Source organism: Melospiza melodia, chromosome 2 (assembly GCF_035770615.1).
Source record: "Melospiza melodia melodia isolate bMelMel2 chromosome 2, bMelMel2.pri, whole genome shotgun sequence".
Lineage (NCBI taxonomy): Eukaryota > Metazoa > Chordata > Aves > Passeriformes > Passerellidae > Melospiza > Melospiza melodia.
In genome coordinates, this window is record NC_086195.1 from 87758786 (window position 1) to 87783712 (window position 24927).

General features: G+C 44.4%; 1 protein-coding gene across 3 annotated transcripts in view; it reads right to left on the reverse strand.

Annotated features, from left to right (window-relative positions):
• LHFPL6 (LHFPL tetraspan subfamily member 6) overlaps positions 1 to 24927 on the reverse strand; it is a 136270-nt gene that overhangs the window by 111232 nt on the left and 111 nt on the right. The window contains exons 1-2 of one of the 3 annotated variants that reach the window (XM_063149220.1): positions 24345 to 24444; positions 21378 to 21937 (exon numbers count right to left, since the gene is read on the reverse strand). In XM_063149220.1, coding sequence (XP_063005290.1) covers positions 21378 to 21762 — 385 coding nt within the window. In that variant the 5' untranslated portion in view covers positions 21763 to 21937; positions 24345 to 24444. Of the gene's footprint in view, positions 1 to 21377; positions 21938 to 24161; positions 24311 to 24344; positions 24445 to 24927 lie in introns of those variants that run through there. The other 2 variants (XM_063149221.1, XM_063149222.1) reach the window with 2 other exon arrangements.

Sequence of the window (24927 nt, forward strand, 5' to 3'; positions counted from 1 at the left end):
GAAAACAACATGAGAACTAGATGCCCATAATATTTTCCAAAGTGTACTAGGAAGCACCAAGGGCTTACCTCTTGAAGAGGACAGAAATTACTAAAACATACATTGTAATCTGATGCACACAAGTACAAAACCAGCAGGTGACATTGCTGATCAGTGCAAAGAAAGGGATTCAAATTATGTCAAAGAAAAGATGTCTTTAGCCACTTTGGGAAAGACTGAGGTGAAACAGCAGAAGACCCAAAATTCCAGGCTGATCAATATGGTGTCATTGGGGTATCCAGGCTTCAATTACTTTCCAGAAGCTCCCTTCATCTCATAGAATCACAGAATTGGTAATGTTGGAAGGGACCACAGTGGCTCATCTGGTGTAAACTCCATGGTCAATCAGGATCATCCTTGAGCAAATTTTACTGAATTGTGTCCAAGCAGTTCTTAAATATCTCCAGTGAGGGAGACTCCACAGCCTCTCTGGACAATCTGTTCCAGTGCTCAGACACCAGCAAACTAAGGAAATTCTTCCTTATATTCAGGTTGAACCTCCTGTTCATTGGTTTCTGCCCGTTGCCTCTTGTCTCAGTGCTCAGCACCACTGAGAAGAGCCTGGTTCCATCCTCATATTTCCTTCAGGTTCTTAAATATAGATGGGGTCCTCTCTCAGCTGTCACTTGAGGCTGAACAGGCCCAGCTCCCTCAGCCTTTCCTCACAAAAGAGATGCTCCAGTCCCTTCATCATCTTTGTTGCCCTCCACTGGACCTGCTCCAGGAGCTCCCTGTCCCCAGTGTGCCGAGGAGCCCAGAACTGGACACAGCACCCCAAATGTGGCCTCAGCAGGGCTGAGTAGAGCAGCAAGACAACCTCCTTCAACCTGCTGGCAGTGCTCTTCCTAAGGTGCCCCAAGATCCAATTGACCTTCTTGGCCACAAGGAGATGCTGCTCTTGGACAGCTTGTTGTCTTTCTCCACAGAGCTGCCTTCCATCAGGTCAGCCCCCATCCTGTCCTGGTGCATGGGGTGACTCCTCCCCAGGTGTAGGACCCTGCATTTGCCTTTGCTGAACTCCAGACAGTTCATCTCTGCCCAGCTCTCCAATCTGTGGAGGGTCGCTGAAGGGCCACTCCTCCCGGCTTTGTGTCAGAACTTTCCGAAAAGGCATCTATGCATTCACCCAAGTTATTGATGAGTAGGTGAAACAATATTGGGCCCACAATTTAACCTGGGGGACACCACACGTGACAGGCCTCCAACTAGATCCTATGCCTCAGATTATGAGCCTCAGGGACCTGCCATTTAGAATCCACCTCCCTGTCCAATCATCCAGTCCACACTTCCTGGGTTTGCCTATGAGGATGTTGTGGGGGACAGTGTCAAAATCCTTGCTAAAATCAAGGTAGACAATGTCCATTGCTCTCCCTTCATGCATCCAGGAAGTTGCACAAGGTCTGTGAGTAGTGGCCAGTGTGTATTTGTAGCTATGAATCTGGGCTGAAATACTCTTATTACTGGGATGAGTGAAGCAGCACTCGTTTGCTAATAAAAACACCAGAAAAATGTGACCAAGAAGAAAGGAGCATTAAAAAAAAGCCTTTCAAAAAAAGTTATAATTTCTTGCAAATTATTTTTAAAAAGCAAGTTTTGAAAGCAATTTTTGCTGTCTTTCCCTCTGGGAGCTGCCTTTTTTATTTCACAGTGGGTAGCTGAGTGGCATGATGAGGATTAAGGCAGAGCAGATCCAAGTCACATTAGAAACCACTGAGAAATAAGGCAGATTCATCATTGTTTTAAGGTTAAGTTCAAAAACTTTTTCCAATGTTTGGATCAAAATAAACAGATTTTATCCTACTGTTAGATTAATTACAATGTTTGCTTCTTTAAAGTACAAAATAAATGCACTTTTGGAAATCGACAGTGGCTCAAAGTCACAACACTAATTTAAAGGACATTGCTCACAGAACGAAAGGTATAATAATGAAAAGGAAAGGCAAACTATTACTTTTGTGTACACACAATGCATATATTTTTAGTGATAAAACTGTCAATTAACTTTTAATTAAACTTTTATTTTCATTGACCTTAGCAACTGTAGATCCAAGTCACACCCATGAAGAGTTAAGATACACTCAAGGCTAAAGAGAAATCACCCACACTGGTCAAAACCATTCCTTTGCAAAGGGAACTGGGGTTGTGCCTATGTGCCCAGAAAACAGGCAGGTGCATATCTGGATTTTGGTTACACGAGGAGTGAACCTGGGGAAATCCCATGGGAATCAATGATATTGTCCTAGCAATAAACAGGTGTGGAAGAGTGTAATTTTAGTCAACGGGCATACAGAGACTCCAGTCTCTCCACCGCTCTTTACAGGATCAAAAAGGATATATTAAATAAGTAGCATGATAAGGAATATCTTTATTCTGTAACAAACCCTGCCTTAGAGGGGGAGTTGAAAGCACTCTTGAATTTTAAGCAGCAAGAAGTTCAGTAGGAGGTTCTCTCTGGCAACAGCTGAAAAGGCTGAAGAAGACATTCAAACAAAAATGTATCAAATTCCAGACATTTGACAAGACCCGGTTATGGAGCTGAACAGGGCTGTTTAAAGCAGCTGGCAACTCTCTAATTTATTTCACCTGTCCTTTTCATACTGCCAGGGAGAGTCTGCCCCACATGTGAGAACCAAGTCACATCACTGCATGCCTGATATCACGCCAACTCTCCTGAATAGCAAAAAAAAAAGTCTATTCTGTTTAATTGCCAGGTGTCAAGCAGGCTCATTACAGTGTACAGAAAGCTCTCTGTGCAACAGATCAACCTGAAGAGGCTTATCTTTGTGGCTGCTGTCTATACAGTCATAATTAAATAAAAGCAGATGGAGGAGGCACTAAATAATTATGACTGTGAGATAAATAAAACGCTGGGTAAGTAACTTCAGAAGTATAATTTAAGCATCTTACATAAATAAAAAGTATCAGCGTCTTCTGTGATATGTTTTCACACTGAGGTAGTTCAGAAAATTAAAATAATCAAGAAAACAATGAAGTGAAGTATTAAACTAAAAATATTAAATACGTGTGACACATATATAATAGGAAACAGGTACAAAGTCTTTCTGACTCACTCTTCTCACAGGCAAATGCAAATTTTCTGTGTCCTTTGCTAATGCATGTGCCAACTAATCTTGCAATCACATTATCACAAAACTCTGTTGTTTGGCACTTTTTCTTATTTCACAGAATGTAAAAGAGCTTCCCCTGTTCTTTGCAGCCACAGCCCCACAGAGATCCAATCACTGGGACATGCGAGAGGGTCACTTTAGCTGTGCTAGGTCTAGCCTGGCAGGCCCAGCTACACAGGGTTTCTTGTAGTTTCTGCAGTGAGATGTATCAATGCCTTGGTCCTTCTTCAGCTATCACATGTACACTCCAAGTCACTGTGTGGCTCCGTGTATCAAGGTCCCACTCCTACAAATGGTAAATTCTCCATCAGCTTCCAAGCACTGATTTCCCATCAGGTGCCCCAGTCCACCACTGGTCTTAAATATTTCTTTCTTTGTAGATATGATGCTGTGTAGCCTGCTGCAAAGTATTGTTTGTTCAGTGCCAGGTAATCTGCAGAGCTATTAATCACTCCTGTGAAAGATCCAGTTAGAAAGTGGGACAAAATACCCGAACAAAGCTTTTGAAAGAATGTATAATCCACATTGCCTTAACCCTCCAAATACATATCTACATAACAGAATAAAAGTGCAGGTATTGTATATTTTACAGATACATAAGACAACTACCTAAAGGCCCTACGAGATCTCTGATCCAAAATCTCCTTCCTGATCTGTTTGGCAGATCTATTCCCTGCTTGCATGTTTGCTTGTTTTTCTGGCCAGAAGTTTACAGGACTACCATTCTTTGTACATAGGGAAAATAAAATGTCCTTAAAAAAACTCACACATAACAAAGCAGCTCCAACCTACAAATATATCCATGGAAAATGTTTTATTTTCTAAAATAGTTTCTCGGTGGGAGTAAGCCAAGACCACAGAAGGTGTCACAAGGCAACTAAGCACAGCAAGTTCAGCCATGCTTTCCAGCCGTCTAGGGAGTCAACCAGACAGGAAAAGTTGAAAACCAGTCGTCTAAACAAGCATATATAATCTTTGTACATAAAAGAAGCCATGACCTCTTTTGAACCATGGGATAGTATTCATCATTGCAAGAAAAGCTTCACAAAGGAAAGAAAATTAGCTGTGTCTTTCAGATAGGATATGCCTTCTGCAGAGCTGGACTACACAAAGCCATTTAATTATGGCAGCAAGGAGCTCAACGGGGTAAATTGCCTTGAGAAACAGTCTGCCTTAGCTTGTGACCAACACTGCAAAGTCACCATCAGCTCAGGCTGCACAAAGTATAAATTTCCATCTGCCTCAAAAATGCCAGGCAGATAATCCTTTAGTCATGAACTACTGTAAGGAAGCAGCACATGACAGCTGGGTCAGTGGCTATGCTTGAACCTAAGACTTGGAAGGCCTCCATTCAACACTTCTGTAAATATAACCTCCAATAAGTTTCTAGCCTCCTAACCGTAAAAGAGAAGAATATTCCTTGCATCTGTGCTGAGGCACTAAGAAGATAAAGATTTTCCAGAAAGATACTTCTATAACTTACAATATAGAATTCTGTCAATCAGCTTTGCCAGAGATTACATCAAACTGTGTACTCAAATAGTGAAGGAAAAAATAATTATGCAGTCTTAGTCTCCCTCAAATCTCTCCTATTTTTCCATCCTGTTTTGCCCAACTCATCCACCTCATAGACTGATTAGCTTCATTAAAGATGCACCTGTCTCTGTCTTTGTGAGTACTTGGAGGTAGACTGCAATAAAAAATCTGATTGCAACTTGTGAATTCACATTCAGAACTGCTGAAACCACGGTCCTGTGGCGACAGTTGCTTCCCATTCTCACTTATCCACTGTTCAAGATCTCTGAAAACCACACTACCAGTCCCTTTGGTTTACAGCAATCCCAGTCTATTTTCAAAGTGGACTCATATTCCCAGTTTGGAAACAGCACCTCTCACCATGTTTGAACGACAGAAGACTCTCCATTGTCCTTGTGTCCTTGTATCTTCAGAGGTTAAGAAAAATCTCTGATATTTTAAAGAGAATCTAAGTAGTCTGGATTTAAATGGGAACAACCGCAACCATACCATCTTAGTATGCCACCACTTCCTTAGTAGCATACTAAGGAATGCTTGCTGGATATGGCATAAAGTACTTCAAAGAGTGTCCTGGGAGGAGAAGGGGGAAATGTGAAGAGGAATCAAAGAGATTTCATGAGAGAGACATGAATGGTTTCCATATGTTAGATAAAATCCAAGTCACTGTGCCAATGGGTCACTAAGTTCTGAATTCAGAGGCTAGTGAAAGTAGTGGAGATTGTTATGCTCTTGCCAAAGTCTAAATTAAGACAATTCTCACAAAGAGCAAGCAGAAAAATATAAAAAGTTAGGGGGAAAGACACAAATTAAGTCCAACCCCCCCTCTACCCCAAACTTCATACCCTCCTGGGTCTTCTTTAGCTTTGGTTTTAGTGTTTGCAGTGGCAGCTGATTCTGTGTAGATTCTCTTTATTATTTACTTTTGCCATGTTCACTGGATATTTTTTCCAGAACAAAAGTATGGCAAAAGATTTGTAGTTTCAAAACTAATTAAACAATTATGTGAGGATTCCTCTCCACATAAAAATGATGGCCAGCTTCACAACAGACAGACAGGCTACACCATCCTTCTGTTGGGAAAGACAGACACCCTTCTGCAGACACAGAGTCTGTCATATTTTCCTACAGGTACTTGGTGCTATTAAAGCAAAACCACTGCTAATCCCTCATTTAGGTTCTATTTCATGTAACAAATAGAAAGCATGATTTCTGAAAAGGCATCCTATTTGATCTGATGCTTTTCAAACTGGATCCTAACAGCTTTCACTGAGGCTGAATTAACATCTTTTGAAATTTGTAAAGGTTATTGCTAACCTATTTAAAACAAAGACAAACAAAACTAAAAGGGAAAAAAATTCATTCTGCTCTCTTATTTTTACTACAAAGACAGAGAGTCACAGAGCCTAAAATCACGACCAGGTATAAATTTTGACCATTCTCATGAGAGCCACTGAGATGAAAGCATTTGCTTGCTGAGCTTCATTGGCTGAAAAGCACTTGACTGAGTACATTTAAAAATGCTGCTTATCTGAACTGTTTCAAGAGATTAGTTTGCATATTTAATATGTTAATGTTTCACAAGTAAGAAGATTTGCAGTGACTTATTACAGGACATATAACTTGTCAGAGCCCTGAGTCATTTAAGCTGGTACCTTAGTCACTAAATGCCAGCAACACTATTAGACACCACCTCAGAGTCTGTCCATGGCAGTAAGCCAGTTTTGCAGATCCTCTTCCAAAATCCAGTTTAGAGTCTGTCTTTCAGCAGGATATTTCCCAGTGGTTTATATTTTCACTGTCACTAGCATGTCAGTAAGAGTGCATATCTTTTGAGCTCTGATTAATTTTGCCTTGACACCACTGAAATACCAAGTATAACTTAAACTCAGGTTTTGAAATGTTCATCAGTTTTGAAATATCCATAGACTGCATATATATTAAGGCCTGTAAGTACTCAGAGACATCTGTCAGGATCCACGTGGCATTGGCACTCTTGTTTCTCTCTAGGCCCACAGGGTCAAGTGATCATCAGCACTGATAATGAAATGCATCATCTTGAAGCAAAAGGATGTGGCCTTCTATTAAAGTCCTCTAAGACAAAAACATGAAGATATAACTCTTCTAAGATATGCATTAACTTTAATTCTCAAATAATATTTCTGCTATTTACTCCTTCAGAGCTGCCACTGGCCACATTGGTAAAAAAAAATCTCTCAAAATATTGATGTCCAAAAAAAAACCAATCACAGAATCACAGAATAACAACCATTTGCTAAGTTGGAAGGTACACACAAGGATCACTGAGTCCCCTCTTAAGTGAATGGCCCATACAGGGATCAAAAATCCTGTGTCTTGCATAATTAGATCATAATCATAATGCGATTTCTGTGGTTTAAACCTCTACCATTATGCTAGGTATAAAATTTATAGGAATCTCCAGACTTCAGGATATGAAATGCTCATTAATTTTGTGGAAGAGGAAGAAACTTCCCCCAGAGCAATTTCATTGCTGAACAGTCTGCTACACTGTACTAGGTCTGCTACTTACACTGCCACATTTCGTGCTGGAAACACTAAGATTCTGTACTTCAAGGCTTCATGCTAAAACAAAGAATAATTTGTATTCTTATATTCAGCTTAGTAGGAAAAAAAGCTCACAGAAACTATGAGCTACACCTTCATCCATAAACCAGCCAACCAATGTACTCAGCCAACCTGGAAAAACCAAAATGAGCTTTCAGTCCGTAGCCAGAGGTTCATGCACTGAAAACTGTGCTCTGGAAAGGCCATTCCCAGAAGAAAGGGTGAGGCCATCTTTTCCAGCCAGACCCAAGTCAGGGCTGATTTCAATGGCACTGTGACAATTTGCACTGGCTGGGTACACGGCTCATGGTTCCGAAGGGGCAGCTGGAGCAGACAGACCCTGCAGCAGCCACTGCCCTTCAGAGACACAGGGGATGCTTGGAGTCACTGCCACAAAGATCCCCTTGCTTTCTTGGAACAGCCAAGCCTCCTCCTCCTCAGGGAACTCAAGACACTGACTGAGATGTGAACTACAGTCAGCCTATCCACCAAAAAAGTGTTGTGCCAGTGGGACTGACCAGTCCCATCACATGGGGAACCGCCACGGAAGGGGGGTACCTTGAGGAAAATTCCCAGCAGATATTCTCCCACCAGAAGTACAGAGCACAAAGGTCTCTCCTATAAAGAAGGTGGGGAGCTGTCCATAATCCCCAGTTTTCCTGAGGTGTTTAAGAAAAAACTAACTTGTTTCAGGATGCTCAAGACTGTGTACATTTGGAAACCCTTTGCCTACAGGGGCACTGCAGAGACCTTAGGGTCTCCAGGAGGAAAGCAAGACATTCCATTAGTAAAACTGGAAGGACAAGAACCAACACCTTCTAAAGAGCATAAGGAAAAGTTTCCTCAATTGGAAGTCTCATTCTGAAAATAATTTATGGTTTCCCAAGCTTGGCTGCCCTTGCCTTGGCAGTGAGGTCCAGATCTGTTGGTCTCTGAGTCATCTCAGAATGCAGAGCTCACTTTTAAGAACTTTTAAGCTTCACTTTGAATTAATTTTTAATTAGGTACTTTTTAAAATTTTACTGAGAAACCATAACACATTATTTTTGGAAGTTCAGCTTGGCAAAATGAAAAAGGGCTAGCATTACACTCTGCAAATAAAGACCTTTTAGAGTGCACCTGAAAACCACTTATACTTTGGCAAAACCACTCATAGCTGTAAAAATCTGCCCAGTATCTGTCTGGAGAAAGCGTCGCTCTGCATGGGAGACAAGAGATGCCAGGCCCGTGCTGGGGTGCTTGTCTTGCCTCACCCCACCTACCAAAAACTGAGCATCCAACACTAAAAGGGAAAAAATGCTGCACTTGCTGTCTGTATTCCTATGCTCATATACACACACACCTTCCTACCATACCAGCCTCTTCATCTGTTTTTGATAAGGAAACTCACACAGACTTGCTAAGCAGTCTGGGTTGCAGGCTTGTCTAACAACCTTGGGTCATCAATCCAGCAACAGTCCACTAGGTTTGCTTTTAAAATGAAGCTGTGATTGGTCTGAAGGAAATAAAATTTGCCTCTTACAGCAAGCTCTTTAACTGCACTTTGACAGTCTTCAATGATACAGAAAGGGAAGCAGCTCATTTTTGCTGTCATACGTGAAAAACACTTGCAAGCTGACCTGGCTTCTCATATATTACTTTTGTACAGAGATTTGCAACAGTGTCTGAATTGTCTTCCCCCACCTGCTCTGCCAAATTATTATGGTACAAGCACTTCAGAAAAAAAAAGCACAATTGCTTGAAATTACACTAGAGTCAAATGTTGATAAAAAGGTGTCACAGAGGGAATGAAAACTAACTGCTGTGAAATTTAATGAAACCCACTGTGTGCCAAGGGCACAGGCAGCCAAATTGAATTTAAAAAAGTGCCAAGCAGAGAAGCTTGTAATCAGACTAGCCACTATGTTAGATGAGATAAGCAGAATGACTTTTTTCTATCACTAGATCAAAACAGACTGCAATTCTTATGCATGAGATGAAAAGTTACAGTATTTATTTTCCCAGCTTCCTGTGTTCTTAGCACCGGATCTCTGGCTTAGTGGCATGAAATGGAATTTGCCATCTCCACTATATGGCTTGTCCCAGCCCTTGCAGGGTTCTTTCCTGACAGTTTTTATTGCAAATTGTTATGGAAAAGAGGAGCAAGCTAATCAGAGCTGTTACTGGCTCAGCATAAACTATCTTCAGTCATGGTGTCCCTTTCCACAGCCTGGGCAATGAAGTCAATAGAGGGGAATAGGAAATAGAAGATGATGCCAGCAAAGGAGAGGGACTCTGTTCCACGGTGCTCACATGGAGAACAGTTGCCAAAGCATCACTCCACTGCAGCCTGTGAAGGAATCATTTTACTTCTTAATTATTATAACAACATTATTCTGAAATTGTAATAAGAAAAGCCCGATCTCCCAAACAGAACTACTTGCATTCATTGTGGGAGTAATGCCTCAAACTCTGGGTTAAGGATATGGGACAAAAAAGCTCTACAGCCCATCTTTGTTGGAAAAAGTAATAGTGTAGCTTCACTACACTCATTACTTCAGTTGTTCAGGGGCTTATCAGTAGTCTTAGCTCTGGACAACACAGAGAGGCCCAGAGTCTGCGCCTTTACCTCACTGATGAATTTTAACATTGCAACCTGCTTGAACTTGTAGCCTGGCCCAATTGGCCAGATTCTCCTTTAAATGGTCTGCTGGTGAAGGTGGAATACTTTCTGGAGAGAAAGTTTCTAGCAAGAGAGATTTCCAGTACTGAACAAAGCTCTCCAAAACCAGCCATTGTGTTTCTTTTAAAAGGATTTCTCATAAAAATGCCATGACTTTTACCATGACCTCTTGATTTTGCAGAATGTGCCTGCAATAGTTTCAGGGCTTGTCTTGGCTGTAAAGAGTTTTATGCCAGTATTTAGTACCATTCATCATGTTTTCACTGCTGTGCCAGAAAAAGAACTTGAAAACTAACAGAATTCCTTGAAATCTAAAACACACTCTAGCACAGAAGCCTTAAGTTTCTGATTTTCTTGTGCAGAACCCTTGCCACATCTGAAATACCCTCTGGAAGTCAGCAGTACCGAAAGAATCCATCTGCCTGCAGGTATGGCAAATGGAGTTTCACAAGGAGGTGAAGCTCCTCTCCTCTCACAACCCTTTCCATTCCCTGCTTCCCTACCTGCACATGCTCCCTCCTCTGCTCATACCTTTCTGAGGATACAGCTGAAGTAAAAGAGCTTTTAAGGGAATAAAGGTCATCTGAACTTTACCCCTGAAAGTAATACATTTGTCGCTTGTTACTAAGCCAACATTTAGAGGTCTCCCTTTACTTACTCCTCCACAAAGCACACAAGAAATGGGTCAGCATCAGTTCTTACAATAGTAAAAATAAAATTAACCCAAATCTCCCTAATTTCCCCATTTGACTTTGTTTCAGTGAGGACTTTTTTGGAGCAGCACCTGCCTCTGCCTTTTCCCCTATCACAAAGGAATTCAAGAGTTTCATGCATTATAACAACAACCATAACAGAAGCAACATGGTACACATGGGAATGTTTGTACAAATTTGCCAGACAGATTGTACTAATCTCCAAATGACATTCAAAGCTCGTAGTCACGTAGCAGCACCTGAGCCAAATCAGAGCAGATTCTGAAACAAATAAATTTCCTCTCACAGATACACTCAAAAGGTCCCTCAACATCACTCTACCCTGGTTTCTATAAATTCCCCAAGACAAAGCACTTTTTAGTACATCCTAGTAACCATTCTCAGTGACTGGCATTCAGCTGTATTGTGCCTGACCTGAATGACTTGTGATGCTCTGAATATCAAGTTTGCTCTCAATTAAAAAAAAAAAATTAAAAGTATTCATAAATAGGCTTTCATTTGTCTGCAGACTTGGACAAAATCCTGGACTTGTGAAGAAGTCAGGCAGTGCACTCCTCAGAAGTTGTAAGGCCATTTCTCATACATTGCTATGTTAGCAGGTTTCATATCCTTTAACAAGGTGCTGTATTTCAGAAGCAGCTTCTGTTATTCCAGATTGACCATTCATGGCTTTATCTCAGTACTTTCTCACTTTGCATTTATTAGAAAACTGTTCTTCTCAAATTAACAATACAAATTTATATTACAAAGGCATCTTTATTGGGAAACAATGCAAGACAACTGAATTGACAGCTTACAAAAAAAAGGGTCGCATCTTTACATTACTATAGAAACTATATTGTGTTTATCAAAATTCTGTATTTTCTGTATTGGTTTGGCTACAACTTCCTGAAAAACTTGCTTGTCAACCTAGGACATCTGCTTAATTCTCTCTGAAGCTCTTTGGATTCTGCTACAAGACAAAATAACAATGATTTCTAATCAGTTATTGTTTAGGTTTTCATTCATTATAATTCTTCTTCACATTCCTACAAACTACTGCCAAGCTTACACAAGTCTGTTCTCCTAGTAAAGAACTGTACCTGAAAATCAATTCAACGTGGTCAGTCCTCATGAAAGATTGGGGCTTATCAGGCTTATGCGAGAAAATGTGGACTCAGCTCATGGTACAGCAATCCTCTCAAGAAGGAGTTTCGTGCTAAGGTGTTAGTCCTGATGCAATTAATATTCTATACCTGGGGAATTAGGTAGAATATGGTATCCCAGGAAGGTCTCTGCACTGTCACACAGCAGCAACCTCCTCCAAATCCCTCTAGTCACAACAAGTAGCAACGGCACTGAGCTCCAGATCCTCTCTTCCCCTGGGCTCCATTGCGGAATACTGCTGCTGATTTCAACAGGTCAGGCTCTAAGGAAAAGCCAGTCTGGAGGGGGGAAAAAGTCTGCCTCTGTTCTCAGATGTACCTGTGACATCAGGGGACTGACAGGGGAACAAGCAAAAGAGGAGATCTAATCAAGCCCAGTGAATCAGCCTTATCACCAGCATTGTCAAGGTGCAGTGACCATGCCCAATTTTTCATGCCTGAGAAGATGCAGGACAGCTTCTAGAAGGGATCTGTCAAATGCAATATTGCCCCTCTGTCCTGTGATGTCTTGTGGTGGCAGAGTCATCCCAAAAACAAGGAGAGGATCCTTTCTTGGTTCTCTGTGACTTAAGGCCCTCTTCATACGATCTGAATGTCACTTAGGGCCTCACACTTGCACAGCATAAAAAGCTTAACATCACTGAAGTCAACAAAGGTGTTCCACAGAGCCAAAGGAAATCCTTGAGTAGGAACCCAGCCAACATGATGGTCACCACAAGCTAAGCAGCTGTGGTTGCAGTTTTGGTTGTACAAATACACCCTGTGTTTATTAATTACCCCACATTCCTTCCTAATTGCTCACTGCATGGAATCAATACATTGGCTGCTCTCGAGTTCTACTCCTCACTTCCTTGAAATGATGGAGTTTGAAAACTGTCTTATTTTACTTTGTGAAGCCAAAGTCCTTAGAAGGCAAAAATGTGTATTGGAGAAATAAAAGGATGTGAGCAAGGAAGAGAAAACACAGGTTGAATACCGTGGGAAAAAAAATCCATGTGGAATGCATGGTAAACTGAGTTTCCGAAGAGAAATAAGAAAAAAAAAATACAAATTACATAAACATTTAACACCAGACTGGACAAAATCCTGGAAACTACACCATTGAGAACAATTCTGTCCTGTCTGTAGGCTTATGACTTCACTCGCACTGGAAAATATTGAAACATTTTGATGCCTAAATGCAGTTGCCAGCAATATTCAAATATCCATTGAAATAACTCAGGAAGCAAAATAAACCAGATCTTTCAATGCAGAAACAAAATTGCTAACTCCAACCCAGGTTCTTCTCTAATCAACACCAACGTAAAGGACCTGAAAAGAGGTACATCTGAATTTACTCTGACTCCACACCAGCAAAATAAATTATTTGGTCCCCTGCCTCACATTTTCTGAAGTTCCATTAGGTTACACAAGCAAAGCCTTTTGAAATGAAAAGTGTCACAGAAGTGCTGAGCACCATTGTTTCTTTCTAATAAAAAAGCAGGACGACTGAACTTCATTCTACAGATAAATAAAACAGCACCGTGGGACTTCTTTAGATCAAAAATTCTGTTCTTAATGCAAAATTCTGCTTGAATGCAACACAGCTGCAGCAATATTCAAAACATCACTTTTATATTCAACATTAAGACAACAAGAGAAGTAAAGAGATTCTTCCCAGTATTTTCGCAATATCTTTGTTTTTTTTTTTTTTTATACATCAGAATTTCCATTTTAAATGTGGTTCCAAAACACCTAAAATCTTACTTGCAGAATTTGCTCCAGGCTGAAACTCTGCATGGGGCTTTTTCTTCCTCTGTATTTAGTCAAAATTTATATTAGGATTAATGTATTCAAAACACTTCAGTATAAACAATTTAATTCAGTGGGGTAGCTCTTCAACAAGAAAGTCATCATGAGAACCACTACTGTTTTAGACCAATGTCAAATCCAATAATCCTAGAATAGAAATAGTGATGTAATTTGTACCAAATGTCACTGACTTCAAAGGACACACAAAAATTTGCAGCCTGTAAGGGCCCTGATGCTTTTTTAAGGAAGATTTTGTAACACAAGAAGAGTTATCTGAAGTAGTTGAGAACAGAATTAAAAAACTAAGACAGCTAAGTATGAAGGCTACTCTCCACATTATTTGTCTTCTTCAAGTTACATCCCCTCTGTTTCAGCAGCCTGGTCTGTACTGCTTGTGACCTTGCTGGTAGGGATGGCCTCCTCAGAGCTACTGATTCTCCACCTTAGGACCAGTAATGTTTATTACTGATCCTTCCTTGCTAACCTGTTTTGTTAAAATGGTCATTGTTAGCCTAAATTGCAAACTTTGTTAACCATGTTTCCTTCAGTGGGACTTTAGGGAAAATCTCACAAAAACCTGTGCTGTTAGATCTGTCAGGGCAGCAGCCTTTAGCAAGGCAGCAGCTTTGCTATAGCAACTCCTGTGACCAAGGTGAAGGCAACCATGCAAAACAGTATAATCTCTTGAAAATGTACAGAATCTAAGTCTGCACCTTTCTTTACCTCTTTCAGGTAAGTAGTTGGATTCCCTATCAGTCAGACCTGATGGCCCATGCATTCAGGAAAGACTCAAGTAATGCAAGTCCCTACCTAATTAAGGGAGTAGGAATCTACACAAGGTCCTTTATAAACTGAAAGAGGGCATACATTGCATTGGTTCATATATTACATTCAGGCTTCAATCCTGAATTTGTCTCATATTTTAACTCCTATCTGAATGCAGCAGAGAGAGAGAGCTGGCTTATCTTCAATAAAACATATGCTACAGAATCTTTAAGATAATTTCACTGTCCAAATTCCCTTGTCCTGAACTTCCCTGCCTTACTTATTCTGGACTCCAAATCTAAATCCAAGAATTTGACTCTAGGCTGTGCCACAGTATGTGAAGGTGCCTTGTAGTGCTGAGAAGCAAAGATTGAACATTGGCACAAGCAGTCAGAGGATTCACTTTAGCAAGTCAAAGTCTAGCTGAAAAGGGATGAAGCTGCAAAACTATACACTGCATTTAATCCTTTGGTAGATTGCTAAAGAAAACTGGAGAAAGAACTAGTGTGAATCACACCAGCTACAAAGCAGCTTCCATACAGGTTGTTCTGGTAAAGAAACCACAACAAAGTGCAGCTTAAATGGATTAAAAGCAACCTAAGTGTCGGATCTTAAAAGAAAAAAAAAGACAAAATATTCCTTGAGAAAGCATAATTTCACAATGATATATTCTTGGTGCTACATTTTTAACATTTGCATTAATGATCTGGAAGAAAAGCAGTCAGAGTAATTCACCACTGGAATAACTTATGGAGATCAGGCTTTTCTCAAACTTAATTAAATTCAGACCAGAAGATTTTTTTTCTCAGAGATACATTCTAGCTCAAACTGAAATTATATGAAGGCTGTCCTATGACCCTTGCTGCTGCAGACCTCAGACTAAGCAGTCACAGTGTTCTCTGCTGACTTTATTATTGCTGAATCAAGGAGCCTATGACATGACACACAATCACTCACTAGCGATGTTTAACAGTGTCGCTTTTATTTTCTCTTCTTCTGTTACCTTGGTGAGGCTTCTTGTCCTTTCATTTGCCTCTCTTGCACTGTCTAAATGTGCACACATATGCTGGAATCATACCCAGCCTGCAGCTGGTCTTTGTCTAGGATGAGGATTGCCCCATCATGTGTTTACAGGGGCACAGCAAAGCCACTGAGGTTTTGCATGCAACGAAAAGAAGGTGTGACAAACAGCCCCAAACAGCTAACTTGTAGGTCAAGAAGAGCCTGACAGAAGCAATGACCCTGCCCTGCCTCTCCCCCAAAAGTTAGCCTTTCAAAAAATATTTTTAGGCTGAAGAGAATGAAAGAACAGGACATTTTTGCCTCTTTTTTTTTTTTTTTTATCTTTATTTTATTTCAGATGCAAATTGCAGGAAGAGATGGCAAGAGTATATATATGGGGGAAAGGATGAAATTGCTTGGGGGAATCACAAAAATGTGTGGGGTCACTGTTTTCTTGACAGAAGTCCCTTGACCATCTCAGATCTTCCCTGTTCCCACAAGGCTTTTCTCAGTTACATTTTCTCCCTATAGGGAGCAAATTATGCTGATCTGAGTCTTCCAGGCAGAAAGCAGAAAGCCTCACTTGAGCTGTCAGATGGAATAATAGTTACTGGTCAGTGCCTTTTCCTCCAGCTGCACAAAAACCTTTCCCAGAAGTTTCTGGTTCCTGTAGTCAACTGGAACTACTCTCCCCAGAGCCCCTTTCTTAGCCAGCCTCAGAACCAAGACTGTTTTGTTCCACTTGAACTTCAGAGCTGTCTTTAACTGCCAGCCACGCTTCTTGAAATATAACTTTGTTTCAGTGACTTCATCTCTCCCAAAAGCTTCTTCTTATTGTTTTAACTGTTTCTCCAAGCAAATCCTTTGAGGAAGAGCTTCTCTACATGACAAGGCCACGACCTAGTGTTCTTTCCTCCTCATCCCTTACACTTGAGTATCATCTCACCCACAAAGTCAGATTTGGCCATTAGTTTGCCATTAACTTTGCAGATTTTGTTTGGACCTGTCTCCTTAGAATCTTCAGCCCAAAATTGCAAAGGTTTTCTCTGAGATTTCATCACAGACAACACAGAACCAAAACATCACCCCACACTCTACATTCTCCTCATCTTGAGGGATCAGTCCATATTCCACTGCCCTCTGCACCCAGCAAACACCTGCCCTGAGCACCTTATTGGTGATGGAAACTATGATGGCCTCTGTTGGCACACAACACTTGGAGAAGGATTCTTCAGCAATTTCATGTACTCCTGAGAGCTTATTTCTCATAAGGCCACATTTTATTTTCTGAGACAAAATTAGAGGTTGTTAGGAACTGTGACCCCTTTTTCTCAAATGAAAAAATGCATATTTCACCACCCCCTGCTCCAAGAGACCTCCAGGTTTTCTAACCAACAATTTCAAGGACCATAGTTTCAGGAGTTTCAGCACTTCCATGAGACACAAGGGAAACAAGACAGAGAAATAAGGAGAGGAAGAGTAGATCCTGCTGAAAACGTTGTTCATTTAATGAAGGGAGTAGAAAAACTTGTGCTTCATTAGAGTGCAATCAATGAATACTAAAGGTGACAGTAAACATGCCAGGTGCTGACAGCCACATGGCTACTCTATAATCGCGGAAAGGCTTCACTTCTCACAAGGCACTCAGAATCAGGGTCATAGTGTCAGGTTCAGAGGGGTGTCTCAGATTATTCCATGCTTTGTTCCCACAGATCCATACCCTGAGCTTGGTTTAGCTGTTCTACCCAGCAAAAGGGAGTTCTGAGCTAGTGAAGGTTTCATTCCCACGTGCTGACCACTTTAATGAAAAGCTTCATCTTGCCAGCGTAATGCTCTTTAAATTGACCATCCTTGCAGTACTTGTGCCTTTTGATCCACTGCCTCTCATAAAACTGGCTAACCTTTAAGTTCATTATGTTCTTAAAAATATTGCTATGTTCTTAAAATCATTGCTCTGCATTTAGAGAGTGAAACTATTCACCAAATTAGTATGTCATATCTGAGCTACCTACCTTTAAATTTCTAGTTCCTCCATTTAAGTGGAATTGACTTGCCATGGCACAATGAAAAGAAGATCAATAATTACAGACTCCAATTTGCAATAGATTTGTTAAACTTCACTCCCTGCTGTCATATCCTCAATAGTTATGGTTAAAGCTACAATCTGTTCTAGCTACACTATATATGCCTCAGCCTTCCAAACACACAAAGAAAACCAGCTGGAAACACTGCACTTAATGTTATCAGTGAAGACTGTATCAATCTACATGACTGTGCCCTCAAGAGGTTACAGACAGCATAACTTCCACCTCAGCTGTCATTTCTTTGAATCAGTCCAAGAGAGACGCCCAGGAAGCATGGTCTGAGAGACCACAGCAGCAGTTTTCCAGCTGTGGACTGACATCCACTGCAGCAAAGGCTAGCCTTGGGGAGTTGGACATTTCTTGTCACCCACCACCAAATTGTCTTAGAAAAAGCTAAAAGCATCATTTTTCATGCAAGCAGTTGCTGTAATGGCTACAAGAGCTGCCACGTGATCATGTATGGGAAAGGAAGCGGCTCCCACAACTACAAGTGGGGGGAGAAGTCTACGATGCAATCTTTCTAGTAGGAACAGAAACTCGACATGTTTCGTCCCAGAGTCACCTTAAAATACATGTATACTCTGTAGCCAGGATCATCTGAAATAGCAAATACAGACTAAATACATAGGAAAAAGCAATATCCAAAGAGCCCTTCTGACTCTGCCTAGATCTGCAATTTCTTGCAGGTTCTGCCACTCAACTTTTATCAGAAGAGCAGATTTATGGTAAAAGGACTCATGAATAATTCACTCCCTTGAGCTGCCACATGCAACTTGGGGAAATCCCAGCTATAAAACCTTGGCACCATTTAGCTAACACAAGCTGCATTACTTTTTTACAGGTGTTATTCCACTGACCTACTTGGAGTTATTCCTCCTTCACAGCGCTAGAAGAAAAGGATCAGGCTGCTTGCATACCACCTCTGGTAAGCAAACTTCTCTGCCACGTCTTCACAGTGGTAAAAATGCTTCTAGTGTTGGACTAAGTTTTAGCTTTGGCTCACCACAGCATTAGTGGCTTGTACATCTTCTCTGCTCTTGGGCCTCCATAATAATCCATTATTTGTTGGCTTATCTCCTCCTCAAGTCTGTGTTTTTAAATCATGTTGAGAAACTTACTTGGATCCTAAACAAAAGGAGCACAAGTAAAGCCATAAACTAGCTACACTGAACCTGTCTTTATGCTGGTTTCTAACTTCAAGAGAAATATGGTTTATTCCAACACTCATCCTCTGCCATTGGAGCAAGAGCACAAGCAGGGTATGGGTGCAGATGCCTCAAACAAAGTGAAACCGTTTATCCACCTCCCTGTCCTAACACAGATGATGAATTAATAGCATCACTCAGTGGCTGCTTATTTTCCTAGGCTTTTCCTTATATAAAACTAGGTGGGAGTTCTACTTCACAATTTAAAAAAAAAACAACAACAATAACAACAACAAAAAAACAACCCAACATTTATAAGGGTTTTATTTGATTAGATGTCTATGTGGAGACCAGCTAAAATGACAACAACTGCACTGCCACCAAGCCACATTCAAAGCCCACATCATGGTATACAACTACACCTACCACCGCATTACAGGGAACAAAGAGCTGGCATTCCCTGTTTGTAAATAAGGCGAACAGCTCCCAACTATCTTGACATAAAACAAAATAATAATTATAGGGCCTAAGTCAGACATCTGACTAAATGTAGTCATGTTATTTAAACAATTAACCTACACTGATTTATAGCAGCTAAGCATCTGATGAGGGATTAAGAAACTCCTCTTTACTCTAATATGTCCCTTTAGTTTATCCATATTACTGGCTTTCACCACCTGGCCTCTCCCTTGTGCCCCCACAGGTATGTTTTAAACAGGTTAAGAAATGACAGTCCTCACTTTGGTCTCTTCTTACACACTTCCAGCAGTGCTGAATGAAATGCGAGACAACCATAAAAGCCAGTAGAGGGGAAAATTAGACATGCTGCGTAACTAATTTCTGAACTGTAAGCAAAGTTGTTGGCAATTTTCATTTCATATCACAGGTTCATGTTTCTTTGAACTGCCACCTACTGAGAAGAAGCACTAGCTGCTCATGCCCTTCCAGGCAGGACGGGATGCTGCCTGGTCAGCTTGGACAAGCACAAGAGGTTGCCATGGTGTGCTCTGAAGGAACCTCTCACCTCCTTCTCCAGGAGCCACATCCTGCCTCAGAGAAGGTTGCATGACTTCAGCCCACAGCAGCATCATGGGGAGCAGGGTTCCTCCTGCATCCCTGGCCACGTGCCCACTGCTGGAGCTGTTGTGTTTGCTGGGGTGGCTGTAGGCAAACAGCTGTGAGCTGGCCTGCCAGCCCTGCTCCACAGGCACACGGGGGAGCGTGGTCACGAGAAAGGGGCCAAATGCAAATTAAAACCAGATGAGCCGAGACAGCAGTTGGAAAGAGGGGGTGGTTAAATCCTGTGACGGCTCTAAGTGAAAATAGTCAGACAAAGCGGGCTTGCAGATTGTCACCGAACTGAGAACCTCCTGCACCCCCAACTGCCTGGCTGGAACTGTATAATGGAGCAGGTTTCAAAAACCACAGCTCCCAGCAGAGTTAACTCTCCAGCAACTGCTGCACTTTCAAACTGGCAGACAGATTAAACACGGGAATGCCTGTGGGTCACAAAGCTGAAGGAAGGGTAAAGTGATAGGGTCAGCTTGCTCCAAAGTGCGGAAAATACTCAAAAATTTGGAGACAAGACTTCCTGCGGCCAGGAGGGAGTTACACTGGTATCGTCTGGCTGAAAGCTTGGCACCGGGCCCTTTCCCAGCCTCAGCTGTCCTCACCAAGCTGGACAGTTAGTGGAGTTTTTGTCTTGTGCTTCCTTATAAGCTGCGGTCGCGGTATGTAACCAGACTGCCCTTGCAGGGCAAGAGCCTGTTTGGAGGGGAGAGAAACAGGAGTTTCACTAGAGTCCACTCCTTTGGGGGATGAGCCAGGGAGCCTGGCTGGGACCAGACACTGCAGGGCACCCAAAAAGGCTGGCACCTGCACTGCCTCAGCACCCAAAGCTCAGAGAAACACGTTACCTTATGGGGGCAAGTGCGTGTGTGTGGCGGAGCGCTTGCATCAGGCAAAAGTGAGTGCCACTGATCCGCATGTCACCGATGACAAGAGGGTGATGATTTACTGGGAAAAGTGCCCTGTAAAAAGCATGCTTGTGGATCCTACTTATTGTCTCATACCCTTCAAATACTCTTACAGTTACAGAGACGCCACACAATTACAAGTTGGAAAAAGGAGCAGAGGTAATTCTCCCACACGTTGTCTAGCCCATGGAGCCAACAAACCTGTGGCACCATCAGCAGGCGGCATGGGTCAGCCAGGCCAGCAGGGCTCCTCCCAGGAGATGGTGGGCCACCTCCACAAGGGATAAACAGTCCACACTTCAAACCTGGGCCAAAGCTTGTTGCCAGATACGTGCAGCTGCAGAGAGCAGAGTTGGAGGGAGCTCTGCCAGTAATAGGGGTAAAAAGGAGAAAGAGAGGTTGTTCTCACACAACACAGCCTCTCCTCTGCCAAACCACAATGCTTCATGTGGATCTGTAGCCCACATGCTTCTCCAGGTACCTCCAACTCAGCTATGCTCTGCTGGAGACTACAGTCCACAAAACTGCTGAGAAGATGCTGGCTCACAGAAGTCAACTTGCCACGCAGCTCTCAAAGGTCACATAATGACCAGACAGAGACTTGAGCACAAGAGACCATGGGCCACTGTGTCTTTGGGCCACATTCAGGCAGCCACACAAGCAGCTCAGCCCTTGAGGGAGCCAAGTGGTCTCCCTTCTAGGAGAAGGTTTGAACGGCCCCCTTCTCTTCCCAAAGCACCAGAAGAGTCCCCACACGAGCAAACAAGCAGCCTGGACATCCCCATCCCCTCACCACAAGAGTACTTACCCCCCAGGAACTGGATGCCTCCTGCCACCCTGCCCACAGTCCTGGAGATGAGCTCGGACACACAGCAGCCCATGAGCGCTGTCAGGGCCACCAGGAGCAGCAGCCCGCAGCCCAGGCCCGTCACCACGGTGCAGATCCTCCACTCGGCGCTCGGGATGGCCTGGAAGGAGGCATAGCGGCCACACTGCTCCACCATCACGGTCATCTGGCGGCTCTCATCCCGCACCGGGTAGGAACACCTCCGGAAAGTGCCGAAGGAAACAGACTTCTCCAGCTGGGACCCCAAGAGCCAGTAGGGCATGAAGAAGCCAACACAGGAGGCAGCAGCGCAGAGGAAGGAGAGGAAGGCCCAGACGATGCCAGCACAGGTGAGGCTGGAGGCCATCTTTGTATCTGCTCCAAGACCCCTCAAGACGGGAAGACACAAAAGTAACTGTGTATTTTAGAGGAGCTTTATGGATAATCCGGAATCTCTCAGCCTTGACAAATCCTCACACTGGGAGAAGCTCGGATCCTGAGAGCCGGGGGGATATTTCCTCCCATCATGAAGTCAAAGGTCCCTAATTAAATAACAAAACACAAAAAAGGAGGAAAATACAAGTTCAGTAATGCTGACATTAGAAAAGAATATTTGTCTGCCAGAATGCTTTTCCTTCCTAGGAGACTTCTGAATAAGTCATGTCACTTTTCTGTCCCACCCTTGCAAGCAGACCCTACAATCGTTCTCAGTGACACCAGCTTCTGTGGTCAGTGTGATGGTGGCAGCCAGCAGCCCAGCTGGAACAGGCTGCTGGGCACTTCCAGGAATGCTCTGCAGCCACCTTCAGGGGTCTCCTGTGTACTTGCCTCACTTTTCTCCACTCTAAGTCCCGATCTTTCCAGTACTGATAGAAAAAACAGATAAGGTTTTTCTTATCCTTAGTTAGCTAGACCTTCCTCCTACAATGCCTCAAGAACGTACCTCACTTTATAGATGGTCCTGCAGCTTCAGTGCAAAACCACCCACAGCAGCTAAGGCATTTCAAGCTCAGACTCTTGAGATACAGGTAAAATTTATTAACACATCCCCAAAAGAAGTGATATGAGATGACATTTTTCCCAGCACTCCAAGTTGTTTGGCATCCCTGTGCAAAAAGAGCCTTTTATTACTTGATGTCCCAAAGTGCCAGGAACCTGAACTCCAGGTGGTCTTCTGGTAAGTGAAGACATTGCCACATCTTTTGGATTCACCCCTACACAACCTCAAGGGGCACACAGTTAAAACACAGAGGTCTCTCTTAATATTCCTGCTTGCATTCAGCCCAGCTCTTCCCAGCTCAAACCCAGGGGCCATAACCCCTTTGTATCCTTCTCAGACAGTTCCCAGCCTCTCAGCTCAGTATCCATGTGCCCGAGTGCATTTGACTGACACAGAAACCTACATGCTGTTCCCAGAGGCTGGGGGTGTATTTCTAGTTAAATTCATGTTGGATCATTATTCTAACTGCATTTGTAAATTTATGATCATTTCTCACAGTTGCTGCCAAATTAATTCTGATAGCTATTTACAGGGGCTTTTTCTTCTAAGCGTGATTAGACGCCAATCAGTGAATCCAATTCATGAAAAGGCAATAAAATGAATACTACTTCAGCACAAGGAGGGAACTTAGAGAAAGTCTGTACGTGAAATTAGCCATGTGCACTTCACAAAAGTTTTGTTTACTTTTAAAACACTAAGAAAAGAAAGTCTCTTCTGTAATATTAAAAAGGCCTATACTGCTACTGAAGAAGAGTCCACCTATCTACCCGTTGAAATGTCTTTCAACCTGCAAACTGCCAAAACCCCCTGGGGATATAAACTTGCCACAGAGGCATCGGGGGGACACCATTTCTTCAGAAGCATCACCTAGAGAAGGAACTGTCTGTGTCTTGGCGTGGCACCAAAAGTCTAAGCCAAAGTGGGTCACAGCACTTAGGGGAGTCCATTCCCTGAATCGCAGGAGGAGGTACGTCTGAAAATAGGGGACAACATGGAGAGTCCCAGGGTATGACCCGGCAAATCCTGCGGCTCCAACGAGGCAGCAGCTTAGGCTCCCTGGAGCCCGCCAGCTCACAGCCTGGGCGCTCTCCCGGGAGGCGGGCTCACCCCTCCGGCCCCGAAACCCCGCTCCCCGCCCTCCAGGGGTAGGAGGGGGCGGCCGAGAGATACGGCTTCCCCCGAGGGAAGGCGGCGGCCGGGAACCAAAACTCGCCGGGGTGATGCCAGGGAAAAGCTGCGGGCGAGCGGGCGCAGCGCCCGCGGAGCCGGCACGGTGGGGGAGTGCCGGGCGGGGGTGCAGGGGACCTGGGAGGGACAGGGCATCCGAGAGACGCGGGAGGAGAAAGGACTGTAGGGACAGGGGGTCCAACAGGAGCAGAATGGGAGGGAAAGTTGATGCAGCCGGGGACGGGCTGGAAAGGCAGAGGTGCCGAGAGTGTGGGGAATCCCAGTACTCAAGAGGACGGAGAGCCGGGAAGCTGCGGGGCCGGGAAGGGAAAGCGGTCCGGGGTGGCAGGGAGATAGGGGAAAGACGGGGGCCCGAGAGAGGAAGGATATGAGGGCTGGGAATCCGAACAGGGAAGGGAATCTAGAGGGTCCGGTGCAACGGGCAAGGATGCGGCCAGGCTGGGTGTCAGAGCGGGGAAAGGGAACGCAGGAGGGAGAGAGGGTCCGCGGATGCAGGGGATGTGGCAGCGCAGGGTAGGGAGGGGTCGGGGAGGGAAAGGACGTTCTGAAGGCTGGAGGATCCGGACTCATGAACGTACCGGGAGCGACGGAGGGCAGCGGTTAGAGAAAGGAAGGGGGTGCAGGGGGTCCGTGAGGGGCAGGGGATTCAGCCGCGCATGGAGTGCGGGAGAGCCGGTGTCTGGAAGGAGCAGGAGCGGCGAAGAGTCCAGGAGTGCCAGGACGGGGGCAGGCGCGGTGCCGGGGAGCGAAGGGCTACTTACGGACACGCCGGGCGTGGAGGCTCCCGCCGCGGCTGCCGGGAGCACATGGGCGCGGGGCCGGCGGGCGGTGGCCGCCCCGAGCGACTCTACCGCGGTCCCGGCGCGGAGGCGACGCGGGTGCTCCAGGCGGGCGGGACCGGGAGCGGGACCCTCCCCAGCCCGGCCCGTCCTTTCCTCCGCGCGCTCCTCTCTCTCCCCGTTCGGTTCCTCGGGAGGCAGCGCTCTCCGCCGCCTCTCCTCCCCCTTCCCCGCCACCGCCTCCCCGGGCGGGACCCGCCGCGCTCGGCGCAGTTGCGGGGCCGCGGCCGGGGCCGGGGGCGAGGGGCCGGGCGGCGGCGGCGAGCGGGAGAGCGGGGGCGCGTCCCCGAGCGCTGGCGGGGCGGGGCGGGGCGGTGGTCCCGGCCCGCGGGGTCGCTGCGGGGGTGGGTCCCGCTTCCCGAGCCCGCCCTGCGCTGCCGCGGGAGCGGATCGGGTCCGGGGCCGGAGCGGCGGTCCCGGGGCCGGGCTGGTGCGGGGGCGGGGAGCGCTGCGGCGTCGCCGGGCTCGGCCGCTCAGTGCGGGGTGCAAGGGGCGGTGAAGCCGG